Source organism: Mirounga angustirostris, unplaced genomic scaffold (assembly GCF_029215605.1).
Source record: "Mirounga angustirostris isolate CCGP_5_RB_7025 unplaced genomic scaffold, mMirAng1.0.hap1 SCAF_2, whole genome shotgun sequence".
NCBI classification, from domain to species: Eukaryota; Metazoa; Chordata; class Mammalia; order Carnivora; family Phocidae; genus Mirounga; species Mirounga angustirostris.
The window spans coordinates 11,740,167-11,764,647 of record NW_026991710.1 but is presented as its reverse complement, the minus strand read 5'-3'; the positions used below and the strand labels follow the sequence as shown (position 1 = coordinate 11,764,647).

Below are 24,481 nucleotides of genomic sequence, written 5' to 3'. Positions count from 1 at the left end.
TAAATCTTTAAAAATAAGTAATGGTGCAGAACTAGATGTAGTATAAAAGGAAAAGGTCTGAGATGTATTTTACATAGAAAAGCCAGTTGTGAGATGGTAAATGCAACATGATTCCTTAAAAAAATAAAATATATAGGGGCGCCTGGGTGGCTCAGTCGTTAAGCGTCTGCCTTCAGCTCAGGTCATGATCCCAGGGTCCTGGGATCGAGCCCCGCATCGGGCTCCCTGCTCAGCGGGAAGCCTGCTTCTCCCTCTCCCACTCCCCCTGCTCGTGTTCCTGCTCTCTCTCTGTCAAATAAATAAATAAAATCCTAAAAAAAAGAAAAAAGAGAGAGAGAGACTATACCAGATGTGTTCATCCTGGTATGGGGTCATTCCCAGCTCCTTACTTTTGTAAATGATGCTGTGAATTCCTTACACACTACATGTCTCCATGTGCACACGTGCATGTAGCTCTTAGAGTACACACACGGGAAACAAAATTTTCTGGGTCCCAGCTTATGGGCATTTTCCACACTTTGCTAGCCTATGGTCAGGCTACCCTCTAAAGTGGTGGCTGTAGGGGCACCTGGGTGGTTCAGTCGATTAAGTGTCTGCCTTCAGCTCAGGTCATGGTCCTGGGATCCTAGGATCGAGCCCTGAATCGGGCTCCCTGCTCAGTGGGGAACCTGCTTCTCCCTCCCTGCCCTCCCTCCCCCCGCTTGTGTTCTCTCTCTCACTCCTCTCTCTGTGAAATAAATAAATAAAATCTTAAAAAAAATAAAGTGGTGGCTTGTAGCGATGTTTGTTTACACCAGCAGAGTAAGTTACAATATCCTACATCCTCATTCTTTTCTTGGACTTCAAATTTGATGTTAATAAGATGGATATATCTCATTACTTCATTTGGCTTAATTTCTCATATATTCAGTGCATTTGGAAAAATTGAAAAAAGCTTTCAACAAGTACACATCTAACGAGAACAAAAAAGGTAGGAGTTACAATTACAGACTTTACTCACCGAATTTCAGATTTATACTCATTGATGGCTTTTTGGGTTGTATCAAGAGATTTATGAGGTTTTGCTGGATTAAGTTCTGTCTGAACTGCATTTCTTAGAGCTTGGAGCTTAAAAAAAGATGGATACAAGTTTTGAGTTAGAGACTCTACCGCCTAAGCAAATTATGTGCCTTGAACCACCCCCTCCGCCAGGGCAAAATGATGCCAACAAAGCTGTGAATGGGTGCTCAAACATCCCACTGTTCCCACACTTTCACCACAATGAACTCTGACAGAGAACTCTTTCTTCTGTTCTTAAAAAAGAAAAGGAATAATAAAGGACAAGGTATGTTCATCCCTGTTCTGTAGCCCAGATCATTAAGATGATCATGACAAGTATTGCATTTATGTGTGTGTCTCAGAAATGAGGTCTCTTTCACGGCTAACAGTGGATCTTTCTGGGTCCTGGATATACAGGGATATTTTTGTGATTAGATCATAAATCTATAGACTCAAAAGGAGGTAATGTGGAGTGATCTCTTATTTGGACAGTAGGTTTTAAAGTCAGAGTGTGGGGCTAAAATTGCCCGTAGTCAAAATTACTCAAGAAAATCCCATGGGATGGCATCACATTGGAAGTAAGTGTCACACAGAGAGCCATTTCTTTGAGCATCATCGGAAACAACTGACTCGTGTCTGGGTACCACGTTACGGCAAATTACATGTAAAGATGAGAATGTCTCTAAGGACAGAGAGATTCTCAGGCCGTGAATGGTCTCAGCATCTGAGGTCATGCAAGCAAGACACAGCTACATATCTTCCATTAAATGCCTGCTCCCTGGGAGGTGAGATGACTTGCACCATTTGCACAAACCTTTCTCTTCAAGCCAAGCACATGTCACTGAATTTGCACACATGAAATGTGCATTGTCAGAGCCTTCTGTTTGCTTGCAAGGAGAACAGTCTATCACACATCGTAGGCTGAGGGGCACGTGTAAGAGGTGCACGAACATTTGTTGCAGGCTGGTGTTTTTGTTGCTTGGGCTCATCAGAAGAACCAACCCCGTCAACAGTAAGAATGGAAGAGTGTACCTTATCAGAAAGGAATTTTGCCTTGTTTCTCTGGTGTCTTGCAAGGTACTGGTCATATAATTGGGCCAGCTTGGCCGCCAAAACATGTTCTCGGCTAAAACAGGGATGATGAGTGAAGATTAACCCTGAAATATCAATGTCCAGTTGGAAATTTCCAGAGGGGTCTCCAGATCCAATCATGTGCTGACTTCTGTGGACATATTTTACTGCCTGTTAAAGGGAGCAGAGTATGGGGGAACCCCAGTTAAAGCACTCACTGGATAATGATGATCTAGGGTGGAATGAGACAACAGCCAGATGCACCAGGACCCACAAGTAGGAATATATGAGTCTATTTCTTCTTAGCCATTCCATTTCATATTTCCCACCTCCCCCCCAGATCAGTAGAGTATTAATATATATTTAGGACTTACGATTTCCTGTAAGACTTCAACACAGTGTATCTTTATTTTAATAAAATAACATGTTTTCTCCTATAAAATAACATTCAGTATGTCTTTGATGAGAAGATCAACAGATTTTTTGCTTAAAAAAAATATCCTTTTGGGCGCCTGGGTGGCTCAGTTGGTTAAGCGACTGCCTTCGGCTCAGGTCATGATCCTGGAGTCCCGGGATCGAGTCCCGCATCGGGCTCCCTGCTTGGCAGGGAGTCTGCTTCTCCCTCTGACCCTCCTCCCTCTCATGCTCTCTGTCTCTCATTCTCTCTGTCTCAAATAAATAAATAAAATCTTTAAAAATATATATATATCCTTTTAAAACTGGGATGTGTTTACAAATGGTAGGCTTGAATAGGAATGGATTGACTCTATCTCAGTACCTTCCAGAATATGCTGAGTTGAGTCTCCATTTGCATTTAAAGGGAGGGAAGACCATCCCTGCTGGGATCATATTCCACTGATATTTCATGTCTAATAAAAGCCCTAGTTCTGATCATTAATATCCTTACACTTCACAGTGCCACAATGGAGGGCATAATTTCTTTTCTCTTTCATTCAGATAAAAGGATTCAATTATAACCCACATTTGTGTTAGAAGTTGTTTCTTTTTTTTTTTAAAGAGAGGGTGAGCAGGGGTTGGGGTGGGCAGAGGGAGAAGGACAGAATCCCAAGCAGGCTCTACACCCAGATTCCCCACCTGGCACAGGGCTCAGTCCCACGACCTTGACATCATGACCTGAGTCAAAATCAAGGGTTGGATGCATAACTGACTGAGCCATCCAGGTGCCCCCGTGTTAGAAGTTTTTCATCTGCATGTGACCACTATGTGTCTTACGATCACCCAGACTGCTGAGATTAATTAAAAAATTTCCACCTCACAAAGACATGTACAACTAAACATCATTCTACAAACTTAATTGAAAATTCCTCTCTAATTGTTTTGCTCCTGTTGGTTCTTGCTTTGCCTTTCCTCTTGCCATGGGGTTCCAGAGTTATTAGGTCACTCAGGGTGTGGCTCTCAGGTTCCGTCTGGTACTCTTCTTGGTATGAGTAAGTAATGTGGGCAGCATGGTCCAATTTACCTGAAATGTTACCCAGGATACCTGTACTTCATTTCTCCTTCCCCAAATCTGCATTAGCCCATGGTCAAATGATTGCTGGTGGTCTCTGCCTTAGGCTCACGTCAACAACGTAAAAAAAAGTTTCCAGGACCCTTGTAGTCACTGGGCTAGACTGCTCAAGAGAGCCCAACTCTCTTCCTATTAAGGAGAAAGACTCCCAGTTCCTTGTCTTTCTTTTTGTTATATTTATGTTATGTAATTATTTATTATATATATTTATTTTCTTTAACTATATACTGAGAACGACCATGAAAATAGCGGAAATAATTTCTTCTAAGAATAAATGATATTTATAGAACATATTATTTTAATCTTGAAATTGATTTGATTCTTCATTTTCAATTGAAAACCAAAACCCAAGACTATCAGAGGTGATGCAAATGGATTATCTGCTGATGTTCTTGGTGTGTGTGGAGATGCATGACAATGGAGAAAGAAACTTAAAAGCTGTAGAAGGGCGCCTGGGCGGCTCAGTCGGTTGAGCCACACTTGGTTTTGGCTCAGGTCATGATCTTGGGATCTTGGGATTGAGCCCCCTGTTGGGCTCTGTGCTTAGCAGGGAGTCTGCTTCTCTCTCTTCTCTCTCCTTCTCCTCTGCCTCTCCTGCTCACACGCTCTCTCTCTAAAATAAATAAATCTTTAAAAAAAAATAAAATAAAAAATAAAAGTTGTATAGAAAAAGAATAATCATTGGTGGGATTAAAATACAAGTCTCTATATTTGCTCTGGGAAAATAATAGGAACAGAGTCTGAATCCAGTCCAGAGCCTGCCGTAGATTCTGTGGCTGTTGTTCTGGTCCTCTCTGGAAGCTTTCTCATTCTTGGAAGCTTTCTCATCCCCATCTTCTGGGCATGAGGTGGTGGTCACATGTCCTACTTAGAACTGACCAGTTTGTCCTTGCTATTGATAAATGTGAATCTTGGAAGAAAAGATAGAATCCTTTCCTCTGGAGTTGTTAAGCTTAGATTATCAAAGGTCATATCCCCTAACACATGGAGAATTCTGGTCTGTCTGCAATTGGAGGCAATGAAGCTAGTCAACATTCAAGGAGAACCAGAGAAAAGAGAGGTAGAGGCAGCCCCCGAGGTCCTGGTTCCCAAAGTCCCTCCTTCATTTTTATGATTTATCTCCAGATCCTTCCCAGTTTTATGGGCCACCAAATTCTCTCTTTACTTAAGCTGGTTTGCTTTAGTTTTTATCATTTGCAACCCAAAGAGTGTTGGTGAATGCAGTGCTTAGAACACAGTAGGTGATCAATGCTCTGGGAAACATTGATGAGAATGGTGGAGAGGGAAGTGGTAATCTTACCAAGTGGTAATTGACAAGGAGGTTGGAATCATGGTAAATTCCTCAAAATGGTAAGCAGTTTTGCTTCTACACTTATGCCCTCCAGGAATGTCTTGCCGACTTCTAATCACAGAATCTTTCATTTTTAAAAAAAATGTAAACTCTGGGGCACCTGGGTGGCTCAGTTGGTTAAGCGACTGCCTTCGGCTCAGGTCATGATCCTGGAGTCCTGGGATCGAGTCCCGCATCGGGCTCCCTGCTCGGCAGGGAGTCTGCTTCTCTCTGACCCTCCTCCCTCTCATGCTCTCTGTCTCTCATTCTCTCTCTCTCAAATAAATAAATAAAATCTTTAAAAACAAAACAAAACAAACAAAAAAACCCCAAAAACTGGAAAAAAAAATGTAAACTCTGTGCCCAACGTGGGGCTCAGTCTCATCTCAATTCCTGAGATCAAGAGTCACAGAGTCTACCGACTGAGCCAGCCAGGCTCCCCCTGACGGAATCGGTAACACTTGACATTTCTGCCTACCTAGGTACAGTCTAAGGTCATGTTTGAATATTGCTACCTCTATATTCTCTGAATTTAGGACAACTGAGAATATAGCGGACTTTCAGTTAAGGATGGGAAGAATAAAAATAAAAGAAGGAGGGAAGGAAGGTAAGATGGAAGGAAGGAAGGAATGAAAGAAGGCAGGGAGGGAGGGAAAGAGGGAGGGAGGGAGGAGGGAGGCTGCTGGAATTGCTTTCAATAACCCTAATCCTACTTTGTCATCAGGATTAAGCGAACTGCATTTTATATTGTTTATGTCTGACGTGCAATGTCCCCTTGGCATTTTTATTTTCTTAAGTTTTGGAATAGTTCCTTCTTAAGAGGTATTCAATTGCATTCTTTCTCATTTGACGTTTAACTTTGTTCTTTGTGCGATATTGACGCTCTTTTTATATTTCTCTATTTTTAATTGTCTCTCACAAAGGTCTTAATTTAGGAAGAGTAGAGTATTCCATTTTTGAAAATTACTAATGGGGGATGGAGGATGGGTTTGGTCAGTCCTGCTGGGTTAGTTCGAGCCTGAGAGCTCTGAGGCATAAATTCACCATTAATGGCCCAGGGAATTGCCAAATCCCGATCCAGCACATGGACTTGGTTTTCCATCACTGGGATGCCAGGGTTAAGCCAGAGCCCAGGAAAGCCGCTATTCTGCAGGAGAGACAGCTGAGGAGAGGAATAAGGAGGGAGTCTCTTCTAGAGACATTCAGCTCAGCTGAATCATTTAAATAACATTCAATTTGTATTTTGATTGAGGTGTCCCTATGTGCCAGCTTCCTGCCCAGTGCTAGGGTTAAAAGAAGAAGAAAACCTCATCCTTGCCTTGAGTCACTTTCAGGCTAGTGGGGGAGGGAGAGAGGAGATGCATTAATAAGCTATTGGTGAAGCCCTCTCACCTGTTCATCTCCTTCTGTGCTCCTGCATCATGTCAAACCTCCCAGATGGAAGGTATGTTTGGACATAAGACTAAAAATATAGGCCATATGCATTTAACATTTTTTTCTTAAAGGCAAGCCTGTTACATGGAACAGTGGAGAAAACATGGGTTTTGACATTGCACAGATCTGAATAAATGTAGGAAAAGGTAAAAGTTGGTAAAAAAATAAAATTGTGAAAATATTAATCTAGAAAGAGATGTATTACGTTTTGAATCACTGGAAGTTTCCACAACCACATTCCCCCCAAAAAGACTGAGGTATACAAGTCCACAGTGAATGTAACAGGTAATGTGTAATGGGGGAACACACAGGGGGAATAATATTCCCTCCCTCTAATTTAAACCCTTCTGCATCCTTCCCATGCACTCTAACATATCCTTTGCTCTTTGCTATGTCCAAAGCCTGACCCTCTAAGAAATGACCTTGGGAGTCTCCAGTCCCTTTGGTTTTCTCCCTTCTCTAACTTCTTTTGCTCTGTGATGCTGGACGACCAGCCCCTCCAAGGGGGACATTCTCCTTATCTCCTTCCCCATTTCTGCACACAAGATGGGAAGATCTCCCCTCTCACAGGTATTGGGAGGAAACCACCCTGCTTCTCTTCCCATGCCCCATCCTCATGGCTCTTTCCCCAGAGAGAAGGAAGAACATGACTAGAGAGCCAGCTGGAGCCTGAGAGCCATTGGTCCGGGTTCTCCGCTGCCCCTTCTTAGCTCTCTCCCGAGAGCCTGCTTACTGGCCCCGTGTGTTCTCCTCGGCAGTCCCCACGGTGAACTCACCAGGGCTGTGTCTAGACAGGAGTGGAATTCATGGGAGATGGAGCAGGAAGTCCAACTGGTCTTGGGTTCCAGTGGCCTTCTGCTGTCCAGTTCTACCCTGTGTGCAACTGATCTCTTCATCCCTCTCTGACCCCTGTGCATTTCTCAACTAGCTCACAACCTCTGAAGCAGACAGATAAGATTAATTGGCTCCCTTAATACCCAACTCAACATAGTACTTACTCGTCTGTTTTCTCACTGTTACCCATAATTTAGTGCCTCATTATATCAGTGTTTCCTGCTGAAACGGAGGGAAGGTGAAGGGAGACTGATATATTACTGGATATGTGCACAAGGGGATGACTGTCTCGGTCACTAATTATATCACGTATCTGTAATGTAAACAAATAGGTGACAAATCCCTCATGGGCTGTGACTTGGGTTGATGCTTGTTTTGTGATCATCTACTCCCATGATCACATTTCTGCACAACGTAGCCACTCATTAATACTTGTCTATAGTAACAACAAATTTCATAGACATTCACAATTTTTAAAAAGGGCATACAGTTACATCATCTGAATACAATGATCCTCTGAGGTAGAGAAGATTATTATTATTCCTATTTTTCAACTAAGAAAATGGGCACACAACAGACACATGAAAAAGTGCTCAACATCACTCGGCATCTGGGAAATCCAAATCAAAACTTCAATGAGATACCACCTCATACCAGTCAGAATGGCTAAAATTAACAAGTCAGGAAAGGACAGATCTTGGCGGGGATGCAGAGAAAGGGGAACCCTCCTACACTGTTGGTGGGAATGCAAGCTGGTGTAGCCACTCTAGAAAACAGTATGGAGGTTCCTCAAAAAGTTGAAAATAGAGCTACCATATGATCCAGCAATTGCACTACTGGGTATTTACCCCAAAGATACAAAAGTAGGGATCTGAAAGGGTATGTGCACCCCGATGTTTATAGCAGCAATGTCCACAATAGCCAAACTGTGGAAAGAGCCAAGATGTCCATTGACAGATGAATGGATAAAGAAGATGTGGTATATATATACAATGGAATATTATGCAGCCATCAAAAGGAATGAGATCTTGCCATTTGCAACGATGTGGATGGAACTGGAGGGTATTATGCTGAGCGAAATAAGTCAAACAGAGAAAGACATGTATCATATGACCTCACTGATATGAGGAATTCTTAATCGCAGGAAACAAACTGAGGGTTGCTGGAGTGGGGGGTGGGGTGGGAGGGATGGGGTGACTGGGTGATAGACACTGGGGAGGGTATGTGCTCTGGTAAGCACTGTGAATTGTGCAAGACTGTTGAATCTCAGATCTGTACCTCTGAAACAAATAATGCAATATATGTTAAGAAAAAAAAAAAGAAGATAGCAGGAGGGGAAGAATGAAGGGGGGGGGGAATCGGAGGGGTAGACGAACCATGAGAGACGATGGACTCTGAAAAACAAACTGAGGGTTCTAGAGGGGAGGGGGGTGGGAGGATGGGTTAGCTTGGTGATGGGTATTAAAGAGGGCATGTTCTGCATGGAGCACTGGGTGTTATGCACAAACAATGAATCATGGAACACTACATCTAAAACTAATGATGTAATGTATGGGGATTAACATAACAATAAAAAAAATAAAAAAAAAAAGAAAAGGATTTGCAAGGATAGAAAACCTCCAGTTGGGGGAGCCTGGGTGGCTCTGTCAGTTAGGCAGCCGACTCTTGATTTTGGCTCAGGTCATGATCTCAGGGCTGTAGGATCGAGCCCCCTCAGGCTCCATGCTCAGTGGGGAGTCTGGTTGAGCTTCTCTCTCTCTCCCTTTCTCTCTGCCCCTCCCCCTGCTGGTACTCTCTCTCAAAATAAATAAATAAATCTTTAAGAAAAGAGAGAAAAATCTCCAGTTATATAATAAAGAGACAATGAGTGGGAAATAATCTTGCAGCATCTGTGAGAACGCAGAGAACAAAGAAGAAAAATAAGGCCAGCTAACTTGGATATGCAAATAAAGTCACTGACTTAGCCATTCCTACCTGGGAACGAGGCCTTCTTTAAGAAAGGATTAGGTGAGCATAGCCGACTCGCTCTTATATAATACACCTGCTGTTTGTTCTTTATGTGTAAGGTAGTGAACTTAAAAAAAACCAACAACAACCAAAGTAGAATGTTACGAATTTAGTACCCCAAGCTATTCAAAGAGCAAAGCACTTTCAAGCACCTTCATGCATCAAAAATGGGGAGGTGGGCTTACCTTTTTATACAGTGTTTCAAGTTCTGCCTTAACGTCTTGCTCCTGTGTCAGCAGTGGTGGTCTCGAAGGAAACCCCTTGGTGGGGTTTGGCAGTGCTAGGATTTTCCCGTCATCTCCAAACCACTTTCTTCCCTGCAGATTAAGCAGAGGGAAGAACACCATTTTCTTGTAACTGGATAGAAAATGGTTTACAAAATAAACAACAACTGCAAGAAAACTCTGGCTGGACACACACATCTCATGCACCTTCCCTTGTCCCGACAGATCTTTAAAAGCTTCATTTCCATTAGCAACTGAGTCTTCACTAACGCCCCCACAGTGAATTTAAGTTATAGTCCTCACTCCCCTCCAAAAAAAGCATAACAAAAAGCTTACAGAGTGCTTAAAAAAGTGTATTTTCTATTCATTAAAAATTAGGGGAAAAAAACGATAGGAGAAATACAACTGAGAACATTCCATCTGTGGACAGTTAAGCATTTCCGTGAATTGTGAAAAAGTCCCCGACATCTGACTCAGCAGGAGAATCCCAAGCCCGGCCAGCAGAAGACGGCCTTTGAGCAGGGGAGAGGGTATGTGGTTTGAGGATCACCAAACATACTGAGAGACAAATTAAAAAAAAAAAAAAAAAAAAAAAATTGAACCACTGTCTGTAGACAGGAGGAACTGAGCCTGAGGGTGTGCTGACTGCCCGGGACAGGAAGAAGCAGCTCTGACCCAGAGATGCCCAGGGGCTACCGGTGGGACGGGGCTGCGCGCGCGCTTACGGGCTCCTGAGTCAGCAGCCTGTTCTCCATGATGTTCTGACAGGCGCGGGGCACCTCAGGTCTTGCCCCAGCATAAAGGCCTTCGTCTTCCAGAAATCGGGGCTGCACATTCTCGGGAAGCTTTTTATACGTAGGCACTAGGTAGTACATAAATAAATACAAGCAACGTTAGTGCCAACCTACACATTTCAAACTGCGATGTGCTGAACCAAAACAACCACTGGAAATTTCATTTGTATTCCTGGAAGCTGCCAAGGCCCCCATCTTAATTTCCAGAAGCAGAACCAAGGACAAGAGGAATGTGTTCACCCGCAGTATCACGCTGTAGAACCATGACAGGACTCCGCACCTCGCTCACCAGTGTGGCCTACTGTGGGGAGGGCGGTATTCACATCAGAGGGCCTGCTGGGCGGCTCGCTCGCTGGCCGAACGAAGCCGGGCCTGGCACTGCTTGGAATGCTTTCCTTCTGTGCAAAAAGGATGATGATATCTACTCACTGGGTTCTTGGGAGAATTAAATGAGGTAAAGTGTGAGAAAATGCTTTGTAAGTTAAAAAGTTAAAAAGAGGATAGAAGAGATAGAGCAGGGAGGGAGGCTTTTCTCAGGAGGCCTTGTGTTTATACCAACTCGTGAAGGTCGAGAGGGAAGGAGCCCGGGATGGGGGACCCCCGAGGGCATGGAGTGGGGTAACACTGGGCACTGTGGGGTGGTGGGCAGGGGCAGGGCGGAGGGAGGGCCCTGCAGGTCACCAGCAGCTTGGGTTTTGGTCAGGGGGTTGGGCCCCTGAAGGCTCTACCTGGGGAGTGACCGAGTGGATTTTCAGTTCTGGAAAGATCCCTGGGCCTGCTTGGGCAGAGTAGGCCAGAGGAGAAAATAAGAGAAGAAGCCAGGGGAACTGTGAGTGTCCGGAGGTAATCTGGGAGTTAATAAGGAAAGGTGGAGAGTCTCTTTTGTTTCTAATGATCTCACTCCAAACCTTGCCAAATCCCCGAATCTGCTAATTTTCCTGTGTGGCCATTTGGTCACTTTGCTTCCCAAACTCACCCACACAAAACAACTAATACCAGCGTTCTTGGAAAAATGGACCTCGGAGTCCGGAGACAACATGCGGCCAACCTGAGCAAACATGGGGGTCTGCTCCCCGCCCCTCCATTCACATGGCTAGGTAGCAGGCACTAATCCAGCTGTCCTCGAAGGTTTTCATGGAAACGTTTTTGAGCACTCACTCACTCTACGTGTTCACTGGTTGTGGACACACTATTGTACATGCACAGTTAAATCAGGAAAGGACGAGATTAGAAATACGCCCCAATAGAAGACTTGAGGTTTGCTTCCTGCGTCCCCGGGGCGAACACACTCTGCTTTGGCAACCACTCTCCAAGCAGCAACAAGAACAGCACTGATAACAGAAACATTATTACTCTTTTTTTTTTTTTTAAGATTTTATTCATTTATTTGAGAGAGAGAGAATGAGAGACAGAGAGCACGAGAGGGAAGAGGGTCAGAGGGAGAAGCAGACCCCCCGCCGAGCAGGGAGCCCGATGCAGGACTCGATCCCGGGACTCCAGGATCACGACCCGAGCCGAAGGCAGTCGCTTAACCGACTGAGCCACCCAGGTGCCCCAGAAACATTATTACTCTTGATCCCCTGCTGTGTGCTGGTCAACACACAGACGCTTCGCTCAGGCTATTTGCTCAGTGCTCAAGGGAAGAAACGCCCAGAGTCATGATGATGTAGGATTGTTTCATTTCCTCCGTTTTCAGGCGAGGCACCGAGAATGAAGGAGCTTGCTCAAGGTCATACCTCAGGGAGGAGGAGCTGGGGCAGTGGGGCTCCCCAGCTTTGGTTTGCTAGGCCAGGGGTTGCCTCCCCTCTGGACCGGAGCGAGGTGGGGAGAAGGACCGGTGCTTGGATTCCTCACTCAGAGCAGGTGCCGGGTGCAGCGGGGGCTCCTGAAGCCTCTTCCACGCGCTCCCCTCTCACCCCAGCCCCCAGTCTGAGCCAGCCCCTGGGGTCTAACCTCCACTCCCAGCCCAGGGGGCTCCAGGGACAGGCCTGACAGTGAGACCTCTGAGCACAGACACAAGGTGACGGCGCTCCTCCTTGGCCGAGGCTGCGGCCGGTGCATTTCTCCAAACCCCCAAGGAGCATCAGGACGCATTGTGCCCGGTGTGTGCCCTCTGCTGCTGGCCTCCCAGGTCAGAACCCTGCCTCCTTCCTGTCACTAGCTTTGTGGCGTTGGACTAGTTCCCTAACTTCTCTGGGCTTCTGCTTTTTCATCTGTAAAATGGGCATGAGAAAGAACACTTGTCCAGCCCTGGTGTGGGGCTAGGTGAGTTGACACACATCAAGTGCTTAGAAAGGAACCTGGCAGCGTCCGCAATAGCCAAACTGTGGAGAGAGCCGAGATGCCCTTCAACAGATGAATGGATAGAGAAGATGTGGTCCGTATATACAATGGAATATTACTCAGCCATCAGCAAGGGTGAATACCCAACTTTTACATCAACATGGATGGGACTGGAGGAGATTATGCTAAGTGAAGTCAGTCAAGCAGAGAAAGTCAATTATCATATGGTTTCACTTATTTGTGGAACATAAGGAATAGCATGGAGGACATTAGGAGAAGGAAGGGAAAAATGGGGGGGGGAATTGGAGGGAGAGATGAACCATGAGAGACTATGGACTCCGAGAAACAAACAAGGTTTTAGAGGGGAGGGGGGAGGGGGTATTGGTTAGCCCGGTGATGGGTATTAAGGAGGGCACATACTGCATGGAGCACTGGGTGTTATACGAAAACAATGGATCGTGGATCACTACATCGAAAACCAATGATGTATTATGTGGTGACTAACATAACATAATAAAATTAAAAAAAAAAAAAAAGGAACCTGGCGGAGGAAGGGTACGGAGTGCGTTCCCTGTCATTGTTACGGCGAAGCTGTAACCTTTGGGCGCCTTTCCCAGCTACCTACTTTAAAAGGAAACCTGAGATGTCCAAGAAATCCCAATACTTTGAACCATATATGATTCAAAATGATCTATCAAAAAGGAAGAATAATTTATCCTTGGCTTGGCATTTAATTGGAACTCAGAACATGACAAATGAAAAGAAATCCAACTCCCACGTAAGGTGCGTGCAGCCCCCCTTCCCAGCCTGCGGGGCTCTCCTGGGGACTCCCATTTTAAGCGTGAACTACCAGCTAACTAACTGGGGAGGTCCTTCAGGCACTCTCCGGAGGAAAGAAAATTCCAAGGGAAAAAAGAGCAAAGGGAAACCCAGGGCAGAAACGAAGCAAGGGCAGTCACTAGGAGTTAATCTGCTTTAATACCCTGGCCATTGCCCCCTGAGGGACCTCAGCCAACCTGCTTTGTACCTCCCTCAGAATCTCTGAAGTGATCATATCTTTTTGCACGCTACTGAGATGCCTGGCGGCTGGGGGCTCCTCGATAGTCTCAGGATGGTGCTGGCAGACAGGGGAACCAGCCCTGTGAGTAGACAGTTGGGACTTTCAGCCACTGCTGTCCTCCACCCCCACCTCCAGGAGAAGAGAGGGACTAGAGAGTTCATTAATCACCAATGGCAATGACTTGGTCGCTCATGTTGACATAAGAAGCCTCCATAAAAATCCTAGCTGAAGGGGTTTGGAGAGCTTCCTGGTCAATGAACACATGGAGTGCTGGGAGGGACCTGGAGAGGGGATGGAAGCTCCACGCCCCTTCTCACATGCCTTGCCCTACGAATCTCTTCATCTGTGTGCTCTCTCATATCCTCTTTTTTTTTTTTTTTTTTTAAGATTTTATTTATTTATTTGAGAGCAAGAGAGAATGAGAGAACACAAGCAGGGGGAATGGCAGGCAGAGGGAGAGGCAGAAGCAGACTCCCCTCTGAGCAACATGGGGCTCAATCCCAGGACTCTGGGATTATGACCTGAGCTGAAGGCAGACGCTTAACCCCAGGCGCCCCCATATCCTTTATTATATGATAAACCAGTTAAATATAAGTGTTTCTCTGATTACTATGTGCTGTTAGAACAAATTATCGAACCTGAGGAGGGTGGTCATGGAACCCCCAATTTGTGGCAAAATTGAATAGAAGTATGGATAACCTGGGGACCCACTACTTGTGATTGCTGTCTAAATAGAGGGTAGTCTTGTGGGATGGAGCCCTTAACTTGTGGGGTCTGTGCTGACTCTGGGTATAAGTGTCAGATCTGAATTGTAGGATATACAGCTTGTGTTGGAGAATTGGTTGGTGTGGGGAAAACCCCCCACACATCTGGTCACAGAAGTGTTCTAGCAGGGTTGAGAGTGAGTAGAGGATGAAACAGAGAGATTTTCTTTCTCACAGCCTGAATCTCAGAGTCTCTCAGGTTCTCTGCCCCCAGAACTGGTCGCCAATTCGATGAGGCGACCCCCCACAACATCCAGGTGTTCCTTTTGCTATTCTATTAGTGAGAGTTTTTCAATGGGCACTTTCTCATGTTCTTTGTTGTTTTTTAATCTGAAGATATTTCTTGATGACTAACTCAGATTAGAAACTGGGATCTGCCATGGAAATTGGACATCCTCAGACACCAGCTGTATGTCTCATAAAGGAAAACGAAGATGCCCAAGCTGAGCAGAAAGGCAAAAAGAGCAAGTACCTGTCAGCCTACTGGGTACGAACAGGAGTTCTTTTTCCATCTGCAGTCGAACATGGATGCTTTCATAATCTGCAGGTCTGACTACCACAAAATCCTCAGCTGCGTGGTCTAAGCCCAGTAGAAAATCCTCGTCATCCTTAGCACTAAGCAGCTCTTCCTCATCCTGTATTACATTAAACAGTAAGAAAAATCACGCCACGATTATGAGTCTGCTTAGAAAAACAATGGCATTAAACTCACTAGACAACTTACAAGACAGTGCTCTTTTCCTTTTATCTTTTTTTAAACGAAAGCATAAAACTCGATAGCCTTTCATGTTCCCCAAGCAGGTTTTCTTTGTTTTTCACTCTTCCACATGTTCGGAAAATCTCAAAATCAGAATGGGCGGAAGTCAGAAGAGATGTGCTGGGCAAAGCAATCGAAATCTCAACTCTGGCCTCCTTTGAGGGTGTGTATTCTTCCACATTTACTTCACGTCCTCGGGCTCAGAAGTTACATGGTATGTTAACCTTCCCCCCGGCACCGACCCCAGGGTAAGACCCTGTAAGCAGCGTCCACACTCTGCTCAGCGTCCACACATGCAGCCCAGCTCCACCCACATTGCTGGCGGGACTTTGGGGGACTTACCTGCTGTCCTTATCCTTGGTTTTCTCCACTGTAAGATGTGGATATTAACAGAGCTTACTTACCTCTTAGGCTTTTGTGAGGATAGAATTAACGGACGCACATAAAAATCCCAAGCACTGGGTCTGTCATCACAAATGCTAGCTGCGGCATGTTAATTTTGTTTGAATATTTTCCGACCTTTTACTCCTTTTCTTTCTTCTTCTTCTCATCTCCTCCTTACTTTTCTCCTTCTTCTCTTTCTCCTCCTCCTTCTTTTTTTTTTTTTTTTTTAAATTAAAGCCTGGTGCCCATTTATGAGCAACAACCTTTAACATCCTGTGGAGATTTGCCCAGGTGCTAGCCTCGCTACCTGCCTCTTCATATTTCCTCCCAAATAAATCAAACAATGAGAAGGGGAAGTAAATCTATATGGTAACCAAGCTCCCAGGACAACTTGAGGACACAGAATGCCAAAAACTTCAAAAAAGTAAAAAAGAAAAGTGCCCTAATTTCAGTGTGTGATTTTTTTCTCGCTTGTGCCCCCTTTTGGCTTTGTGGTGAGCAGACAGACGGAGAAAAACTGCAGAGAAGACAGACTAGGAGGGCTACACAGGATCTAAAACCTCTGCCAGAAAGACTAAATCCACTTTGAGTAGAGGGAAGGGAAAAATGAAGTGGGGGGGAAATTGGAGGGAGAGATGAACCACAAGAGACTACGGACTCTGAGAAACAAACTGAGGGTTCTAGAGGGGAGGGGAGTGGGGGGATGGGTTAGGCCGGTGATGGGTATTAAGGTGGGCACGTACTGCATGGAGCACTGGGTGTTATACGAAAACAATGAATCGTGGAACACTACATCAAAAAGTAATGATGTAATGTATGGTGATTAACATAACATAATAAAATAAAATTTAAAAAAATAAAAATAAAAATACTGAAAAAGGGTCTGAGCAGACAAGGGCATGGAGTACAGGGAAGGGGCTTCACGGTAGGGCATGATTTATTTCAAAGGGCGGTTTTAGGAACACAGAGCTTCTGGGGAGAAACATGCAAAAGGGAGGAGAGGTGGCTTGTGGAGACATGTCACGTCTTATGTCATGATTTCAGAAGTCTACAGATTTGTCGAGAGCCCTGCTTTCCAAAAGCGGGCCCTGGTTCTCCCCCCTTTCTGTGGGGGCCGGACTTAGTTACTTGCTCCTAATGAGCAGGATATGAGGGCAGGTATGTAGCTTCTGACTCAAGGTCAGGAAAGGCACCGTGGCTTCCTCTTTGCTTTCTCTTGGATCTTTTGCTTTAGGGGAAATCAGCTGTCATGGCACGAGGACGCTCAAGCAGCTTGGAGGTCTCCTGACAACACCCAGCACCTGTGGGGCAGGAGAGTAAGCCACCTTGGAAGCAAACCCTCCCGACCCAGTCAAGCTTTCAACTGATTGCATTCTTGGCCTCCTTGTCTGTAACCTCACGAGACCTCCAGAGTGAGAACAAGCTGAATATTGATTTGTAAAACAGTTACTATGGAATAAGGGAAAGTACTCCCAAGCTTCCATAAATCTAGGTAAAAAATTACATTTTGATTTTGTTGCTTGTGCTTAGGTGTCATATCCAAAAACTCATTACCAGGACCCATGTCAAGGAGTTTTTTTCCTATGTTCCCTGACACCCCCCCCCCCCCCCACCAGGAGTTTCATGGTTTCAGGTCTTACATTTAAGCCTTTAATCCATTTGATTTAGTTTTTTGTGAGTGGTGTAAGATAGGGGTCCACTTTCATTCTTTTACATGTGAATATCCAGTTATCCCAGCACCATTTATTGAAGAGACTGTCTTTTCTCCATTGAGTATTCTCGGCTCCCTTGTCAAATATTAGTTGACCATATGTGCTTGGGTTTATTTCTGGGCTCTTGATTCTGTTCCACTGGCCTGTTTGTCTGTTTTTATGCTGTTTTGATGACTGCAACTTTATAGTATAGCTTGAAATCAAAGTGTGATGCCTCCTGCTTTGTTCTTCTCAGGATTACTTTGGCTTTTGGGGTCTCTTGTGGTTCCACATAAATTTTAGGAGTGGTTTTTTTTTCTACTTCTGTAAAGAGCATCATTGAAATCTTTACAGAGATTGCATGGAATCTACAGATGGCTTTTGGCAGTATTGACATTTTAATAATATTAATTCTTCGATCCATGAACATGGGATAACTTTACATGTCTTTGTGTCTTCTTTGACTTCTTTCATCAGTGTCTTAGCACTTTTCAGAGTACAGGTCTTTCACCTCCTTAGTTAAATTTATTCCTAAGTATTTTATTGTTTTTGATACTGTTGTAAATGGGATCAATTTCTTTATTTCATTCTCAGAAAATTTGTTGTAATTGTAAAGAAACGCTACTGATTTTTGTTTTTAAAGATTTTACTTATTTATTTGAGAGAGAGAGAGCATGGGCCGGGGAGAGCGAAAAGGAGAAGCAGACTCCCTGCTGAGCAGGGAGCCTGATGTGGGGCTTGATCCCAGGACCCTGGGATCATGACCTGAGCCTAAGGCAGACACTTAACCAACTAAGCCATCTAGGCCACACCTAGGTACTCCACACCACTGACTTTTGTATGTTAATTTTGTATGCTGCAACTTTACTGAATTCATTGATTAGATCTAACAATTTTTTGGTTGAGTCTCTAGGATTATTTCTACATAAAATCAAAGCATCTGTAAATAGAGACAATTTTATTTTTTCCAATTCAGATACTTTTAATTGCTTTTTCTTGCCTGATTGCTCTGGCTAAGTCTTCTAGTATTATGTTGAAATAGGAGCGGTGAGACTATATTTGCGGTGTAGTGTATTTGCACTATTGTCTTGCTCCTGATTTTAGAGGAAAAGCCTTCAACCTTTCATCATTGAGTATATTAGCTGTGGTTTTGTCATAGATGATCTTTATTATGTTGAGGTACATTCCTTCTATGTCTAATTTAAGAGTTTTTATCATGAATAGATATTGAATTTTGTCAAATGTGTTTTCTGTATCTATTAGAATTTCTTTCCTTTTTAAAAATTAAAAAAGTTATTTATTTAAAATTGTTTCAGTTTTATTGAGATAATTGACATATCCAAATCTTTTTTTTTTTTAAAGTAAACTCTGTATCCAACGTGGGGCTCAAACTCACAACTCTTGAGATCAAGAGTTGCATGTTCTACTGACTGAGAAGCCAGGCTCCCTGAATTTCTTTCCTTTTTAATGCTGAGTAATTTTCCATTGTATATATATACCATATTTTGTTTATCCATTCATCTGCTGATGGATACTTGGGTTGCTTTTACCTTTTGGCTGTTGAGAACACTTCTCTCAGCGTTAAGTGTACAAGTCTCTGTTTGAGTGCCTGCTTTCTATTCTTTTGCGTATATACCCAGAAATGGAGTTGCTAGAACATAGTAATTCCATGTTTCCATTCTTTTCATAGCAGCTGCACCATTTTATGTTGCCATCAGCAATGCACAAGGGTCTAATTTCTCTACATCCTTGCCAGCCCGTTTTTCTTTTTCTTTTCTTTTCTTTTTTCTTTCTTTTCTCTTTTCTTTCTTTCTCTCTTTCTTTCTTTCTTTTTTTTTTTTAAAGATTTTATTTATTTATTTGAGACAGAGAGAATGAGAGAGAGAGAGCACATGAGAGAGAGAGAGCAGGGAGCCCGACACGGGACTCGATCCCGGGACTCCAGGATCATTACCTGAGCCGAAAGCAGTCGCTTAACCAACTGAGCCACCCAGGCATCCTCTTTCTTTCTTTCTTTCTTTCTTTCTTTCTTTCTTTCTTTCTTTCTTTCTTTCTTTCTTTCTTTCTGTCTGTCTTTCTTTCTTTCTTTCTTTCTTTCTTTCTTTCTTTCTTTCTTTCTTTCTGTCTTTCTTTCTTTCTTTTCCTTCCTTTCTTTCTTAACAATAGCCATTCTAATTTGTGTAAAATGGTATCTCATTGTGGTTTTGATTTGCAGTTCCCTAATGATTAGAGATATGAAGTGTATTTCCTGTACTTATTGGCCATTTGTATATCTTCTTTGGAGAGATGTTTATTCAAGTCCTTTGTCCATTTTTTTAATGGGATGTTTTCTTTTGTCTCACATGTGCCATGCACAGAGTCTGAGTCATAGCTTGGGTGTGGAATGGGGCACAAAAAGCTAATCACCTGTGAGGTTGTGGGAAGAAGGAGAGCAAGGATTCATTTGCCTGGGAGAGGCCAACATTTTGCATATGAGATGAATAGTAATCATTGTGTGGAGTCTAGCAAAATCTGTAAGCTGCCTTGTTCTGTTTTTTTTTTCTTTTTCCACCAGAAATAGATAGATTTAATCAAGGTCCTTATTATCCAAATTGTGGGGTAAAATCAAAGGGTACAGAAAGTACCGTGAACATAGTATTCCTATTGCTTTCAACTAAGGGATGGATGAGCTGTTGTGTGTGGTGGTGGCAGGTTTGTCCTCAGCCACTTTCCTTTTGGTGAAGATGTCATCATCATCATCATCATCATCATCATCATCATCATCACCATCGTGGTCATTAACATCATCATCATCCCTCACCTCATTACCATCATAATATTAAATACCATTTTGTGTTCTTGCACAGGAGGCTCTTCTTCCTCTCCTTCCTCCTCCTCTTGGTTCATTCCATCTCTGTTTTTGGCTTTTGGTTTTTCTTCTGATTCCTCTGGTTCAGGATCAAAGTTGAAAGTGAAGAAGTTATAGGCTTCTTCGGCAGAAGGGAAGCCAGGTGGAACCTAAGGAGAAGCACGTGCAATAGAATTTTAGATCTTATTGAGAATTGAGAAGCTGAGATAAGTGTCACACAGCTCGCTGAGAGCAGCTTGATGTTAGTGGCATCAAGCACATTCTAGGTATCCTAAGTGCATTACCTTTGTCAAAGGTACGAGATTACCTGTCACAAACTTTAACACACGCGACAGGCAGTTGGTGGCTTTTTCGAATAAGTAATTTTAATAGTCACTTTTTTATAAACTAGCAAACATTCTCATAGGCACATAAATACATTATTTACAGCAGTAACAGCTTTTGAAAAAAATGATTAAAATACCAAAAAGTAGATTCATTATTTTATAGACCAATGCTGAGATAGTTTTGTTTAATTATGAGCAATCCAGGGGTCTGTTAACTTTTTTTAAAAAATGGTTTTTTTGGTTTTGATTCTTCTTGAGTTGATACCCCCCGTTTTTCCCATAATGAAAGCTGGTACAACTTCAGAGCTGAAAAAATAGTCTTTTTGCTAACATTTCCTACCCTTCCATGCATCCCCCTTCACCCAGTCAGGCAGTATTCTAATCTCTCCTGCTGAGATCTAGCATTTTAAAAGTAGGAATCAGTTCTCATGCTTTTTTCTTGCATATTCCATGGTAATAAGAGTCAGGGTACGTATATAAGCATCTGTCATTGGATATTTTTGGAAAACACAAACAAATAAACAAAAAACATGATTTCAAGCATGCATGATTTAAAAAGACAGGATTTCTCACCATGGGTTTAGGCTTGATTTTTCGTACAGAATCACAGAATTTTACTCTTGAGTAACTTTGGGAATCATCTTCTTTTTGAGTCCTTTGTACCTCCTCATCTGCCTATATGAGCAGAAAAAAGGATAGCTAGAACATTTATTTATTATTTTAAAAAGGTTTTATTTATTTATTTGAGAGAGAGAGCTCGCATGAGTGAGGGGAGGAGCAGAGGGAGAGGGACAAGCGACTCCACGCTGAGCATGGAGCCTGATGCAGGGCTTGATCTCATGACCCTGAGATCATGACCTGAGCCTAAATTAAGCATTGGACGCTCAACCGACTGAAACACCCAGGTGTCCCAGGATAGACAGAACATTTAAATCAAGAAACTAAAGATGTTCTAAAACAAGCCCATTAACTCTCAAAGGGGAAACTGTCTGACCATTGGTGCAGACCATCATTCCCAAGGAATGAAATGCTTACAAATGTCAAATATATTTGAAGGTTAAGGTTGCTGAATATTTTCTTAGCTCTGTCTCTCTCAAGACTAAACAAATACAAAATTTTATACTCAAAGGACCCTAAAATGACAAATGCTTTTCTTCTACAAATCAATAGATTATCTAGTTCACAGAGGACCATTTCCAAACAATTTATGAAGAAAAGCATCAATAATGCCTGGATGTGAATAAATCTGACATATACCCTCCAGGGCACTAGGCCTGTCCTTGTGAGCCCCTGGATCTGCTCTCCCCCCTGGAAGCCAAATTCTATCTATGATAGCCCCATGTGGTAATTCTCATTATGGAGGTTCCCTTCATCCTGTAATGACCAATCCACCAAGGGTTGTTCCCATTCTGTCCTCATCTCTGCTTTTAATCCACCCCTTTCAGAACCTGGCTACTTATCCTTTTCCACCCAGCACAATCCAAATGCCAAGCCTTCCTTTTGAGTAACTCCAAGCCATTCCAATAGTATATCTGGATCTTCATTGTAAGAAGGGACAAATTTATTCTACCTGTGATGGAAACCTTGTTATTATTATCTGGACTGAGACTTGTGTCACAGCATGGAATAATTTTCATCAGTGAAAATGGAATGTAGTGTATTTGCACTGGGCCCCTCCCACATATCCTTCCCAAGTCCTACCTGTTTTTCCAGACCATGCAAAGCTACTTCCTTTCTCAGACTCCTCCATCCTAAAATGAAATCTCTTTTCTAGAATCTTATTGTCTGAGGCATATCAGGTGCTATTCTGTCTAGCTTAGTAATCAAACCATGGGCTCTGGAGGCTGACTGCCTGGCTGTGAATCCCAACTCCACCACTTACAGCTTAGACACTTGTTTTGAGCATCAAGTAAAGCAATGCACCTAAAATATGCCCACAGTTATGGCTCAATCATGGTGGGTCTTATTACCACATTCTTAATTTTCTTTTTACATGTCTTTGATCTCCCTGGTTTGTATTTACATCACATGACCATAAATGTTTTATTTTAGTCTGCCAGAGACTAGAGACTGAGGCATAGAATTTTACATAAATGGGAATGGCATATATATATATATATATATATATATATATATACTTGATATTATGATAGATTACATCTAAGTGATACTCTGGTTTTTCTTCTGGTCAGGCTGGACATCTAGTTGCATTCAGGTGAAATTTCATAGCACCTGGTTTTAGCTGTTCCAAGGATCTCAAGCTCTCATCACTGGCCTGCAGGACCCACTCAGACATTCTGAGACTTAGACAAAACCAGGAAGGCCAGGAGCCTTGGGCAAATCCTGCTGGGAACAGAAGCCATGAGACAAACACCCTCTCTTCCAGGTCCTAGGCAGGCAATTCTGAGAAACATTCTCCTCAGCAGGGCCCTGGCAGGATCGAGCCCTGGGCACCACAGCATTAGCCAGCTCAGTAACATTCACCAGAACGGGCTTTCCCTCCTGTTTCTTTCTCCCCAGTTCCCAACTCCTGTTCATTGATACCACTTCTCAGAATAAGCCACACAAATAAGGCATGAAAAATCCTTGCCTCAGGCTCTAGTTTCTGGTGGGAATTGGGGTCCAGAGAGGAGATAAATTACACTTCCAAGATCATGCAGCTGGTGAGTGAGGTTGCCAGCATTTAACGCTGGGCAGTTGGGGTCCAGCATCTGGGCTCTTCCTGTCTTCCATTCTTTGCTCAAGAGGATGTAAATGGACCACTTTTTCAATATTCCTTCTGGGCTGAGGTCTATACATCAACAAATCTGCTCTGTGAGATATTCTGTTAATAGCCTGAGGTCAGGTCTAAAAAAGGGCAATGAGTCAATTGTTCATGTAACTTGGCTATTTTGCACCGTTGTCCACTGTATCATTGAAACCCAACACTGGAAGAGAAAGAAACTATGGAACCCGGCCTGTCTGTCACAACTTCATGGGAAAAGGAGTCACTCATTCCTGCCAGGTCAGCCTGTCCTGTCACACCATGCATGCAGGTCGTTGAGACATGAGCTGAGCTCTGCACTCCCCCAGCTCCTGCCCACTCGGTTTTACTCTTCCCTTTGGTAAGTTATACGGCCTCTGATGGCTGAATCAGACTTTAAAAAGGCACTATCATGATTAACCTGAATCTAAAGAAATACAAAATACAATGAAATTGACTATTGAAGCTGTTTCATTCCCTAAGCCAAAATGTATAAGCCTGATGCCTCTTCTTCCTCCCTGCAATTGGCTAAGGTAGACACACATATTTATCTTATTTAGTGTGCCTTAGAACTGATTTTTCTTTACCGGAATTTTTTTTTCTCTCTCTTTCTTTCTTTCTTTCTTTCTTTCTTTCTTTCTTTCTTTCTTTCTTTCTTTCTTTCTTTCTTTCTTTCTTTCTTTTTCTTTCTTTCTTTCTCTCTCTCTCTCTTTCTTTCTTTCTTTTTCTTTCTCTCTCTCTCTTTCTCTCTCTCTTTCTCTCTTTCTTTCTTTCTTCCTTGAGAGCTAAAATCATCCCGTATTGTTATGGTTCCAGGGCTGTGCTGAAAGCAATTTTATATATCCTTTCCATATCGTTCACTAAAATTCACTTTCTTAACCACTTGGGGTCATCAAGGAGAAAAAAACCAGAGGGAGGTGTTTTTAAAAAGCCCGTGGACTGGAAGGTGAGTTATAGCCCAGATCTGAGAGCTCCTGGCTTAGCTAAGTGAAGACTGAGAGCATTAGCCGTGTCCCACCTCTGGGACTTTTCTGAAAATAAAAAAAAAAGAGAGAGAGAGATAAGGCAGTTGTTGTTCGTCTCATGTTGTTTTGCCAATTGGCCATGAATGCACGCAGAGGGCAAGGAGAGACTGAAGAGAAGCAGACCATTCTAGATTTGGAGGTGGAAGTTCTAATCGGCAAGGGAACTTCCGAGGCATGTGTTGGGTGACTGAAAGATGAGATCCCCGCCCCTGCCTGCCAAATCTTAGAAGTTTATACAGAGGTCCTAACTGGGTTCAGTCAAGTATACCAGGCAGATGGTCAACACCACATTCCTATCTCAAGGCTGTATCCCTGGGGCAGCTTCTGGGAGTGGGAAAGG

The 24,481-nt window shown here is 43.3% G+C and overlaps 1 protein-coding gene across 11 annotated transcripts in view; it reads right to left on the bottom strand.

Annotated features, from left to right (window-relative positions):
* CC2D2A (coiled-coil and C2 domain containing 2A) overlaps positions 1–24,481 on the bottom strand; it is a 133,916-nt gene that overhangs the window by 76,305 nt on the left and 33,130 nt on the right. For 10 of the 11 annotated variants that reach the window (XR_010409301.1, XM_064584295.1, XM_064584299.1 and 7 more), the window contains 7 exons: positions 20,947–21,048; positions 20,026–20,196; positions 14,840–15,002; positions 10,192–10,328; positions 9,428–9,559; positions 2,071–2,280; positions 1,001–1,107 (listed from right to left, as the gene is read on the bottom strand). Coding sequence is in view for 10 of the 11 variants with exons in the window: in XM_064584295.1 (XP_064440365.1) it covers positions 1,001–1,107; positions 2,071–2,280; positions 9,428–9,559; positions 10,192–10,328; positions 14,840–15,002; positions 20,026–20,196; positions 20,947–21,048 (1,022 nt within the window). In the remaining variant the exon portion in view is untranslated. The remainder of the gene's footprint in view (positions 1–1,000; positions 1,108–2,070; positions 2,281–9,427; positions 9,560–10,191; positions 10,329–14,839; positions 15,003–20,025; positions 20,197–20,946; positions 21,049–24,481) is intronic. The other variant, XM_064584302.1, reaches the window with a different exon arrangement.